The 12,667-nt window shown below is 43.2% G+C and overlaps 1 protein-coding gene across 2 annotated transcripts in view; it reads left to right on the top strand.

Moving 5' to 3' along the window:
* Positions 1-12,667, top strand: part of ARHGEF25 (Rho guanine nucleotide exchange factor 25) — a gene marked incomplete at its 5' end in the record, with an annotated part of 100,817 nt that overhangs the window by 17,428 nt on the left and 70,722 nt on the right. Inside the window, one exon of one of the 2 annotated variants that reach the window (XM_081316590.1) lies at positions 6,473-6,568. The exons of the other annotated variant lie outside the window; for it this stretch is intronic. Coding sequence (XP_081172716.1) covers positions 6,473-6,568 — 96 coding nt within the window. Of the gene's footprint in view, positions 1-6,472; positions 6,569-12,667 lie in introns of those variants that run through there. 2 annotated transcript variants of the gene reach the window in all.

Below are 12,667 nucleotides of genomic sequence, written 5' to 3' on the forward strand. Positions count from 1 at the left end.
ATTGAACTTGGAGACTGTGCACAGAAGCCAAAAACAAGGCAGTGCAACCTCACCCTGTTTCAAGGACAAAATAAAGCCTCAAGCCTATTCTTCCCCATCCAGATCCCCAGAGCTTCCACACACTAGGATAAAGGTAAAGAATGTATTTACGACAGTAATTATAGCAAATTTATTTGTTTATCACATATTTGAAGCACCCATCTCCTTCAGAGAGGAACTCTGGGTGGTCCAGAATAAAATGTTAAAATAGAAAAACAGCATATCAGAAATTAATTTTTAAAAAAAAAACATTTGGAATTTAAAAGCAGGCAAAAGGATGATTGATTCCTGTTAAAAATTAAGTAAAAAGGTGGGCTGTTAATAATTTTCAGTTTAGGAGATTTGGGGATTCAGGAATAAATAATCCTGCCATTGCACTGAAGGGAAAAAATAACCTTAGGGTTAATAAATTAATCAATCATATATAATGCCTGTTATGCAGTGCAATGTACAGAATTAAAAATACAATTACGGTAATATGAAAACATTAAAATCTAACAACAAAGCATAAGGACTAGCATTGCACAATCGTGGATTCTTATTTGCCGGGGTGGATAACAACTTTTTTTTTCCAGAAAACATCTAAATTTAGCTAAGTGTTGGTACATCTTTTCTTTCCCTTCCTTGTAAGCTCAAAACTATGTCCCCTCCCTAACTTGCAGAAGATTCCAGATTTAGTTTCCAGCATTTGTGTTGAACTCCTGCTCATGGGAGATTCCTACACCTACTGATAATTGTAGCTTTAACTTGCGAGCCAAAGCATTCAATGTAAAAATCTAATTTAGCGTTGCATCCATCTGGGAGTACAGTATACATGCAGGCTTTGGAGTTTGTTTTTTTACATATTGAAGATTTGGTGTGATCTGTAGCTATATATTGTTTCATGATATATTGAGTTAACAGTGGCTGTGTTTTGTTTCTGAAGTAGCCCCAAAAAATAAAAAAAATAAAGGTCCCACAGAGTTGTATATTTTGTGTGAGTTTAGTGGGGCGAAAGGATAATTCTCAAGCCAGAACAGACTCTTCGGCTTTGTTGAGTGTGTGGCTGGATGGATTCACAATATTGTAGGGCAGAGGTGTCAAACTGCCGGCCTGGTTGCATCATACGGAGGCTGTGCCCATCCCAGCCCCAGCAATGCAAAAAAAGTTGTGATACGTTGCGACATGTCACGTGATGCGGTGAGTTTGTCATCTGTGTTGTAGGAGGTCGGTGGGCCCCTTCCAATTTTGTGAATGGGTGTTGGTTGAAGTGCTGGACTGTTGGTTTTCTTCAAAAAGGTGAGTTCCATAAGAGGTTGTTGTTTTGTCCTGACAAACTCTTGATGTTGATCCGGTAGAGATCACACTGATGTTTTAACTTTTGCTTGTTGTAAAAGATGCTGAATAAATGGCTTACAAGTTTCTTGGAGATAAACTGTCTTGGGGAGCAGGAAAGCAGCTTTAGAATATTCTACGTGTCCCAGCCCACTCAGCAAAATTCTCTGATGAGTATCCCATATATTCTTTTGGCTGGCTCTTGCAGAGAGACAGAAATCTTGTCTCGCCAATCCCTACCTGAAATCTGACACTGGATAGAGAAGCACTCTGTTCCTTCTGCAAGGAAACCTCCTCACTGTTTTTAATGTACCTACAGCTGGAATGCTGCCATTACTTGAGTTTCTGTCAGGGTCTCAGCTCTGGAAAATTTCAAACGGTTCCTTCCTTAGGAAGCAGGATCCTTGTAGATGCTCACACAGGCTGCCATTGTAAAAGGTGCTCTGGCCTACTGAGCAAACCGATTAATGCAGATTAATGAAGCCTATGCAGAATTTGGAGGGCCAGGGATTTTCGTATTGGCACTTAACAGCTCCCCCCCCTTTCAGTGGTTCCATTAAACTTGGAGGTGGTCCTACTTAGCAGAGTGAATGGAAGGCAAAAGTGTCTTTATACAATTTTAAAGTTGTTTTAAGGTAGGTAATAATAATAATAATAATAATAATAATAATAATAATAATAATAATAATAATAATAATAATAATAATAATAATAATAATAATATAAAGTTGGAAGGGACCTTGGAGGTCATCTAGTCCAACCCCCTGCTCAGGCAGGAAACCCCCTGCTCAGGCAAAGCAATATACATCTAAAGAGAGGGATCATTTGCTACAGAATATGAAAATTTCACTCTAGTTATTTCCCAGAGGATGGTAATTGATTTCCAAAAACGAGAGGTGATGAGGTAGGAGATGGCTTTGTTTATTCTATATGTGCCATATGTTCAGAGGTATTCTTGCCTTCATACCTTCGTATGGGGTGAGTCCTGATACTGGAAGCAGTTTTAGATCCACCACACAGTAGGCTCAAGTTAAGCCGGAAGTAGTAACCAAAAAAAAGAGTTCAGTTCTGGCTTTCAACATCATGCTGGGCCCCAATGTGGTCCTTTCTGCTGAACGCACAGAGTCTCTTCCCTTTGTTTTGCCATGTGAAACCCCATTTTTCTGTCCCATCTTTTTGATTTTCAATTCCCAGTGCCTCAGCAAGGAGAGGCCAAGTCTTCATCCAGACACTGAAAAATCACCCAGTCAGGATCTGGACCAGTTCCGCCAATCTGCAACTTTGGACCACCATGCCCATAACCCTTGCCAGGGACAATGGGAATTGGGGTTCAAGGCACTTGGAGGATGGCCATTTGGAGTGGGCTCTTCAAGTCCGTAGACCTTCCAGCTGTTTCTTTCAGCCACATCTTCCACAAAATACTGAGTCTCTGAGTCAAATGTTCCAGTGTCTCCACTCTAATTAGGCTTGTCTTACCTCACTCCCTTGCCTTGTTCTGGTTCACTGACTTCAGTGACCCTACTGGAGATATCTATGTATGATTCAGAATTATGTAAACCCTAGCATTTTAGGTTGATTCACTGAAACCTCGATGAACCTCATGTGTGATGACCAAAGGGACTTTGCTCACTACTGAGTTGAGGAGTTCTCCCTTGGCGCTTGAATGGGCAGAAAATTATACCAGTGTGAAATTGACTATCGCCATTGCCAGTCTTTGATCTCCACTTATCACTTCTCTTCCATTTGCTGGCAATCACTGGGGGTTCCCCAAGGTAAGGAGGAAACAGATGCTAAGGGATTTCATAGGCTGCCCCTGAAGGGCAGGAAATGCTACTTCGCTTATAGGCTAGGTCAGGACCATCCAATGGAGGTGTCAAAAAATGCCATGAGACTTAAACTTTGCTTCTCGGTATAAGTGACATGCTCCACTTAAAAGAGATGTGTGTGTGTGTGTGTGTGTGGCGGGGTTGTGTTGCTGTGACCAACATCTTAATTTTTTTGCCCTCACCCCCCTGACCTTGGATTGGGAACGAGGAAGGCAACGTCATGGGGCACATCAAAGAAAAGGTTGTCTTTGTGGCTCAGTTACCTCCCCATATACCTTCCTTTTATGTCTTTTCCCTGAGTTTGATTTAGCAATTGAAACAAAACTCCACTAAAATCAGTGGAATTAGGTTGCTTGTGCTTTTGCCTTGCTTTTCGGGTAACTAGAAATCGAACAGCTTTTCTCTTGACTAATCGGATCACCAGAGAAGTATATAGCCATGCAAAAGTGGGGATCCAGAATTTAGCATAGAGTTTCAAATTTAGACCAGGAAGTCAGCAGCCTCACATCAGTGTAAATCAATCCTGCAGGAGGATTAATCCAGGAGGTTACTGTTGTCAGGACATAATTGTTTTTCAGGGTCCAGCAGCAAGCACTTGGAGAGCAAGAGATGGGGCTGCAATAGTGATGCTAGAAGACAGAGGAGGAGACTTTGTGCATTTAGTACAAGTGTTAACTTTGGGGGCCAGAAAAGGATTAGAAGCTCTCGGGGGGGGGGGAGAAGCTGTGCAGAAGCCTCGATATGATATGAAGGCTGGGGAAGGAGACTGCGGTTGCGTGGCAGAGAGGCCAAAGCTCTGATCTCTCCACCCCTTTTTCCTTCCCTCATGGCTTCAGCTCAAGGCTTTGGCTCCAGCAATGTTTTTTTTTTTGATTCTCTGGAAAGTGGGAATGAAAAACTGCAGGAAATGAACACAAGGGTGTGTGTGTGGGGGTGGTGGTGACCCTGTTCCCGTATTTACAAGACTATAGAGGGCTGCAGAGGAAACTAGCTGGAGAGGTTACTGTACCATAATTGCAAGAGACACATGGAAGAAACTAGGACTTTATTGGAGTTACATATTCTTTCAAATCAACTGTCTCCAAATAAATGCCTTCTAGATGTCTTAGATCAGAGGTCCCCAACCTTTTGGGCACCAGGGACCAGTTCCGTGGAAAGAGGTTTTTCCACGGACCGAAGGGTGCGTGGTTTTGTGTGCTGCCTGCATCCCATGGATGGGGCTTTGCTTGTTTGTGCGGACCGGTTGCTGGCATGCCACGGACCGGGGGTTGGGGACCCCTGTCTTAGATAAATTCCTGTAATTCCCAGAATTTCCTCCTGGAAATATGACTAACCCAACCTTAAAAGGCACTTGGAGAGCTTTCTTTTGATGTTGTGTTCTGGACAGCAAGTCTTGATAATTTTTAAAAATGAGATTTCCCATTGAGGCAGAAGCAAACATACATTCAACAAGCGTTCAAGTAAATGTAAGCAGACCACTAGAGGTAGCCACTACCATTAGTAAAAGGCCACTGCTGGCAGTAGTAGGTAATGTATGTGATGTCTCATGATCACTGAGATCGTGGCTTGATAATTGTTACAACTATTGCTTTTTATGGTTGAAATGTGGGCATACTTTCTTAGAAGTAATCCTTGTCGTTATCGGAAAATTAATTTACAAGGCATGCAAATGATCAGTTGGTAGACTGCGAACAGGAGATTTCAAAATGAAATATTCGAAGAAGTGAGTTGATCCAGTCCACCTAACCTTAGCTTTTTCTATTCAGATAATGCAGCAGATGGAAACGAACCCTCATGGGATAAAACAGCAGTGTGAAGGAAGTTACTGATCTTTGCCATTCCTCATTTTGTTCCACACAGGTGGCCTTTCTGTGCCCTGAATTTTGGGAGGTCACTTTGAAAGTTTCCCATTGGCCTGGTCGAGAAGCATTTGCTGGTTGCTAGGCAGCTATCAAGTAGATCCCATCAACACAATAGGGGGGTCAGCAGAGTGCTGCTTCTGGGTACCAACTTGCCTGGCTACGCCTCTTTTGGCTCCTGCCAGACTTCCTCCCTTGCCTAATATTTTTTTGAAACATATAAAGGAGTAAAAACAAAGGGGAAGTATTCTCTTATTAAGCAAAACAGTGCTATCCTTTTTATTCATAAGAATCTCTCAGGGTTCCATGTAAACCTTACTATATATTCTTAGAAAATGCTATATGGCTACAACTTAGTGTTTTCTTGGAAGTGTCTCTTTACTTTCAAGGTAGGGTATACGTCTGTGGGGGAAGACAAAGCTAAGTTGGAGTGGTAAAGAGCGTAGCTGGGGAATGAGAGTACCTCATGAGTTTCTGGTAAATGGGCGTTGTGACTGGCAGCATCTACATGGCAGCCATTTGGTGAACTGGCAACCCCCACCATAAAAGCCATTTTGTCGGTGAAAATTCCAAATCACCTCAAGCACAATGTCTCCCCTTAGTAGAAGGCAGCCCGTTTTGATTAGGAAATGGCTAGGTTTTCCTAGGTTTGGAAAGAATTAAAACACCATCTGAGTTGTATGCCTGACTTGTGAATGGGAAGTCATGGAAGAACTCAAGGGGCATTTTATTAAGGTCAACTGAGGCGGACTATGTGGTGCCCTCTAGTGGCTGACTATCTTGAATGCATTATCCCTTTGGCTCAATGGCAGGACTGTTTAGCGGCAGGACTGTGCTGCTCACAGAATGAATACTGTAGTGTTAGATGTTTATCTCTGTGTCATATTATCATAATTAAACGCTTGAATTTTCCACTAGTTCTTTCGTTTACTCCTGCGCTTTCATAGTCTGTTTAAACTAGTTTCAGATTTAACACTTCTGAACCCTGCTATTTGCCAGAGCTAGCCAATTTCCCTCTGCTGATGTCCCCTTTAAATCATGCTATCTGCCATTTTCCTTTTATACAGAATTCAGCTGCCAGTCACGGCCACATGCTTAACTTTGTCTGCAGTGTCCCCTTTGTCCCTAATCCATGACTATCTCTGAATGCCTGTAAATGGAGATGATGTTTAAGAGATAAAAGGGTTTAGGATCCAGACACACAGGGGTGCGGCTAAAGAGGCAGCCGCTTGTAGCAGGGAAGATATGGTAGCTGGAGCTGGCTGACTTGGAAATGGTTTTTTACTTGACTGTTCCAGCACCCAACACAGACACGGACCTAGACACGCACAAACATACACACAGGCAGGGTGCCCAGTCTCCTCCCAGTCCTCCAGATGCCTCCTGCTTTGAAGCCAAGTGTGGTGGGAGAAGGTGAGCAGGATCCTCAGCATCATGAAGGCTCCACAGCAGACAGGGGGACGTACTGACCAGATGCTAGGAGCCATGGGGGATATCCTAACATCGCTGGCTCTACCCAGCCAACCCTGGGTAAGATTTGAGGGAACTAGGCAGTGGGAGGAGGAGGAAAACTTTTGCAAGAAAAGAAGCAGTCTTGCATGTAACATTTAAGCACAGTGGGGATAATTGGGGGCAACCGAAGGTTTATGAGGAGCACCTCTGGGTCAGTTACGTTGCAAGTTATTGCTTGCTTGGAGAAAATGCATTGTCCAAGGAAGTGGGGGATTTTTTTTCCCAAGGGGGGAGGGGAGAAAGGATGTATCTGAGGCACTGATTGTAGTACTGAGCTGGAGGATTGATAATTCCCCAGTAAATAAGATAAGTATGTTCTGAAAATTTTGCCATCTATAGTAGTCCCGGGGAGGTCAAGATGACACTGTCTATAAGATTCTAGACTGCTGATGGACTTTGAACTGCAAATCAGTACATTTCCATGTTGTTATCTGTGACCACGACTGCTGTGGTATAGCCATTACAGTCAGAGTTTTAGTTTTGTTAAGTTAACGTGGGAGGTCTGTGCTGACCCCTTGATCAGAAGAAGTAAATCATGTCAGATTAGGGTCATCCTTATCCTCCAGACATTTCCAGCCCTGAAGGTGGGAAGGTAAGATGAATAGGAATCTCTTCTCTCCAATTGTGCAATTTTCTTCATTAAGGCTAAGTGGAGGTTTTTAAGTTTTGGGGAGAGTCTTCCCGTCATCCTCAAACTCCCGTTTTAAAAGTTATTTTATTGTTCTGAAAACTGGGGTGTGACAATGGATCCAGGAGGAATTTCGCTTCCAATCTTTTTTTTTTATCAGGGTGAGTCTGTGCTTCTCCCCACCCAGAAGGCTGATATCCCTTGTCCAGGACAGAAAAATGAGCTTGTGGGGGTTGGTGAGCAATGCTAAAGGGGTGGGGCAGGCACAGCTCTAATGGAAAAGTAAAGATTGGGTTTTTATAGCCTTTGGAATGCTCCTGTCTTAGCAGAACTACAGTAAATGTGCTGCCTTGGACAAGGCTGGTAAGTTACTAAGAAGACAGTATTATATGGCATCTCTGGGTTTATTTGGTGGAATGGATTCTTTTGAGGGTTGCTTTTTTTCAATTATAGAGTTGTTTGGAGTGTCGTTGAAGCTGTGCAGTCACAGTTGCTGGAAAGCTGCACGAGGACATTGTGGCATTCCTATTTCATAGGGGATAGGCTTGTGCTTTTTTTAAAAAAGTTTTTTTTATTTTTTTTTAATTTTTTTATTTATTTATTTTAATACCATTTATATCCTGCCCTTCTCCGAAGACTCAGGGCGGCTTACAAGCTTAGCAGTAGTAGCCTTCATTCTATGTATATGCCTGCTTATTAGGGCTTTCACACACACCCCAAGCGGCATTATTACAAAGTCAGCTTAATTGCCCCCAACAATCTGGGTCCTCATTTTACCTACCTCGGAAGGATGGAAGGCTGAGTCAACCTTGAGCCTGGTGGGACGCTAACCTGCACTAATTGCAGGCAGCTGGTGTTACTTAAGGAGGCGTTAGCCCACTGCTCCACCAAGGCTCTCATAACCCCCCATAATTGATGAAAAAACAAAACAAAACAAAACAACCCAAGCATCATCTTGATTTCTAAATGTTTGTAATTTAAGCTCAGTTTAAAAAAGGGCTCCCACTTTCTGAAAGGCATTAGTAACATTAACAAGTAGCAGAAAAGACAGACAGGTCTACAAGGTTCGGTCTGTTGAAAGCCAAGGATAACCAGGCCAACTGGTCTTTCAGTTCCAGGGTGTTTTTAGTGCTGCCCGCTCCCAACCCCAGGGCTAAGGGAAGAAGATCCCCCCCTCTCATTCATGACCTTTGCCCAGCCCAGAAAATTAGGGAGTGGGAGGAGGAGGAGGAGGGGCAGAAACTCCATTGACCTACAATGAGTGACTTACAATATGGTAGTTGCCAAATCAGATGTTTGTGAATCCTGTCAATTGTATTCTCTGCGTGGAAAAAAAAGACGATTCAAGGGTCTTCTTAAGCTAATCTTGCCCTTTTAAGTTTATAAACGTTACAGTCTCACAGGAATCCATACTAATCTGTTTTCCCTGGTGTAGTATCAGGAAAAGTAGACTTGTGATCCTGGGAAAGCTCAAGTTTTATTGTTGTTTTAAACTCACCCCCACCCCCTTAGCAAGAAGCAGAATAACATGACTTCCTCTCTGAATTATTTTCATGGAATAAACTTATGCTAATAAATCTGTAGCACTTGCTGGCCAAAAAAGGGAAAAGAGCTAGTTTTTCATTACATGGTCACCTGGTGGGATTTATTTATTTTTTTAAACTCTGCTGCAAGTAACTGTGTCTACAGATGTTTGCAAGCCTGATGTAGGCAGGTTGGCATTTACTTTTTCTTTCCACCCCGAACCAACCCAGTGATGCCCTCACTGTGATGTCCCGTTGCCTGGAGGCAGTCTGGGTCTGGATGGGAAGAAACAGGCTTCATCTCAATCCTGCCAAGACTGAGTGGCTGTGCATACCGGCATCTCGGGCTAACCAGCCTATTCCATCTTTAATGATGGGGGGTGAGGTGTTGCCCCCCGTCGATAGGGCACGCAACTTGGGCGTCCTCCTGGATTCGCGGCTCAGTTTTGAAGATCATATAGGAGCCGTGACCAGGGGGTCCTTTGCCCAGGTTCGCCTGGTGCGCCAGTTGCGGCCCTATCTGGACCGAGATGCCCTGCGCACAGTCACTCATGGGCTCGTGACCTCCCGATTGGACTATTGCAACGCTCTCTACATGGGGCTGCCCTTGAGGACCACCCGGAGGCTTCAGCTGGCACAGAATGCAGCCGCGCAGGTTGTGATGGGGGTTTCCCGATACTCCCACATAACACCTCTGCTCTGTGAGCTGCATTGGCTTCCAGTTGCCCTCCGGGTGAGATTCAAGGTGCTGGTGATGACCTATAAAGCCCTAAATGGCTTGGGTCCGGGATATCTGAGGGAACACCTGCTGCCGGCATCAAGCTCCCTTCGTCCTGTGCGCTCCCACAGGGAGGGTCTTCTCAGGGTACCGCCGGTAAGATTGCCAGTGGACAATACCCAGGGGGAGGGCCTTCTCAGTGGGTGCGCCGGCCCTTTGGAATCAGCTGCCTGTAGAGCTTAGGACTGCCCCTGACCTCCGTTCAGTCCGCTGGGACCTGAAGACCTGGCTCTTCGAGCTCTCTGGCCTGGACTGAGGGTATTAATTGGGGTTTTAATTGGTTTTTAACTAAGATTTTTATATTCAAGGTTTAATATAATCATTTTAATTGTTTTAAATTTTGTAATTGTGGTATTGTTTCTTTTAAAAACCTTGTGAACCGCCCTGAGTCCTACGGGAGAAGGGCGGTATATAAGTCTAATAAACTATTAAACTATTAAACTACTTCTTTAGAGGTACTGTAGTCTACCACCTACATTACTCCATTTTGGTTGTATGACCCACATGTCATACTGAGCAGTGTGTACGGTTCTCTAATGGCTTGACAGTTTTTGCACCGACTTGTTCACGAGGGGTCCTTGATGCTCTCTGATCTTGGTTATTTTCTTGCAATCATTTCATTACCCAAAGTAGGTAACATCATCAGTGCTGGCAGGGAGTGGGGTGATCACCAAGAATCCCTCATTTTCAACCCTGAGCTACAAATATTATTCTCTATCAAGACTTGTTTACGCATGGCTACCCAAGAGAGACTAGTTGCTGAATAGCTGGTTCTTCAGCAGGGCATCATTTTTACAGTGCCCAACCTCTGTGCTTAATCATTTTGGATCTGGGCTTAGATCCCATGTTATAAGAAGAAGGATGACTATACAAAGAAAGCTGGAGATTTGCTAATTTTAGGAGGTGTGGAGGGAACTGAGCAGATGTAGCTTGATGTATTGCTGTTGCAATGTCTACTTCTAAGAGCGTTAAGCAAGGGTGTATCTTAGCCCCCTATTTAATTTTTTACATCAGTGACACAGTGGAAAAACTCACAAAACTGGAACATAATGTGTCAGCTCAGGCTGGCTGTCATATAGTATTACTTTTATATCAGACGATGCAGTCATTAGCTCAACTTCACTTGTGGACTATCAAACTGCAGTATCACAAAAGGCTCCGCACTCGCTGTATCTGGTCATCCCAGTTTCAAGGAAGAAAGAGTGCTGGATCTTGAGAAATGAGCTGTGGTTATTTTATGACGTCTGGTGAATTTAGAAGTAGATTCAGGGACAGATAAAACTTTTTCTGTGCAGCTCTTGAATCCAGTGCCATGTGACATGGTGGCCATTGGCTTCAAACTTTAAAGTTAGGGATGATAGTAATTAAATAGGACCTATTTATATGGAGGGGACAACAGAGAATGAGGTGGATGGATGGAGTCACTGAAGCAGTAGGCGTGAGCTTAAATGGAGTCCAGAAGATGGTAGAGGATAGGAAGGCCTGGAGGAACGTTGTCCGATGGGTCAGACATGACTTCGCAGCTAACAACATTTATATGGAGCAGTGTGTCAGTCATTGCCTATCTTTTTGTGTCTATAGAGCAAAACAGAAACATTTATGTTCTGTTTACAGGCTTCCTGGTGATGTTTGGCAGACCAATGAAGAAAACAGGATTTTAGGGTTAGGTGGTAAGATGGGGAAGAATATGCACAGGAACCAGAATTTTCTCTTTTCCTACTTGGTTTGATTTTTTTTTTGCCAGAATTAGCATGTACATTGGCTTGTCTTTGTTTCTGCTCTTTTTAAAATCTACTTGTAAACATTACTGTTTTTCTTTCTATGTCCCCAGTATCTTCACACTTTGTGCCTACTCAGTACTTTGTTCTGGTGCTCTGTCTCTACTCCGCCAACTCCAGGAAGAGCATTATATAGCAAAAAGATTTAAGATTAGTGTTTACAGATTAGTCTACCATGTCAAGTCCATTTAATTCTGTATTCTGTTTCCTACAGAAATTCAAACAGATACGCCCAGAAAGTGCAAAAGCTTGGTCTTGAAGAGGTCATCTTTCCATAGGGATTTCATTTCAATATTTCTTCTAAAGAGATACTCACACCTCTTCAGAACAAGGAGATTCCGTTTTGCTGTGGAGTTAAGTCTCTCTTTGAGGTATCCAACTGAGTGGGAAAGAAGATCCAATTCCCCTTTGTGTGAAAATTCTGTCTATCAGACCTTTTTTATATTAGTCATAGAAATTGGGTCACCCAGGTTTGTGGCCAGGTACTGTGTAATCCAGAACAACTCCCAGCATCACTTTTGTAGCTTTTGTGACCTACTTGCATGGTCAGTTTTGTACCACAGGAGAGTGGTTTAAATGAGGGGAAAGAGGAAGTCAGCTGCTTTCTCTTTTACTTCCTTCCCTGCCCCCCCCCCCAAATAAAATCTGTAAAGAAGCAGCTAATGACATTGGAAATACAATGGCTTGGTTTCCTTCAGTGGGGAAGAGAGGGAGAACACATTCATGGCTTCCCCTTCTCTTGCACAGGAATAATAGTGGAGAACTGAAGTTTGGAAGCAGGTACTGGAAAACAGGGAAGTATCCTTGCTTTTTTCCCTTAGCAATCCTCTTCTGAACCACAAGAGAGGGCAAACACTTCCAACTTTCACATACGTGAAATAATTGGATTTCCACAGTAACTAATTGATACATAAACCGGGGTGGGGTGGGGTGAGAGGAAAGAGCCGTGATGGGGAGGCGTGAAGTTCTGACTTGGAAACTAATGCATCCCTTGGGGGGGGGGTCAGACATGATGTCTGTCTGTGATCCAGGCATTAGAATGGAAAGTCTCCTGAACTTCTGAGAAGACTTGGAAATTCTTGTTTCTTTATTTCTCATTCTTTTAAAAGTAAGTTTCTGTTTTCTAGTTAGGCAGTCAAAATGAATTGACACAAGTTTGAGGTTTGCCACAAAATATAGCAAAGAAGTAAGGTTTCATAAAATGAGGACCCAGATTGTTGGGGGCAATTAAGCTGACTTTGTAATAATGCGCTTGGGGGGGTGTATGAAAGCCCTAATAAGCAGGCATATACATAGAATGAAGGCTACTGCTAAGCTTGTAAGCCCCCCTGAGTCTTCGGAGAAGGGCGGGATATAAATGGAATTAAAATAAAAAATAAATAAAAAATAAATATATCTTGCCTTCTGTGA

Source organism: Vipera berus (assembly GCF_964194415.1).
Source record: "Vipera berus genome assembly, chromosome: 2".
Taxonomy (NCBI): domain Eukaryota; kingdom Metazoa; phylum Chordata; class Lepidosauria; order Squamata; family Viperidae; genus Vipera; species Vipera berus.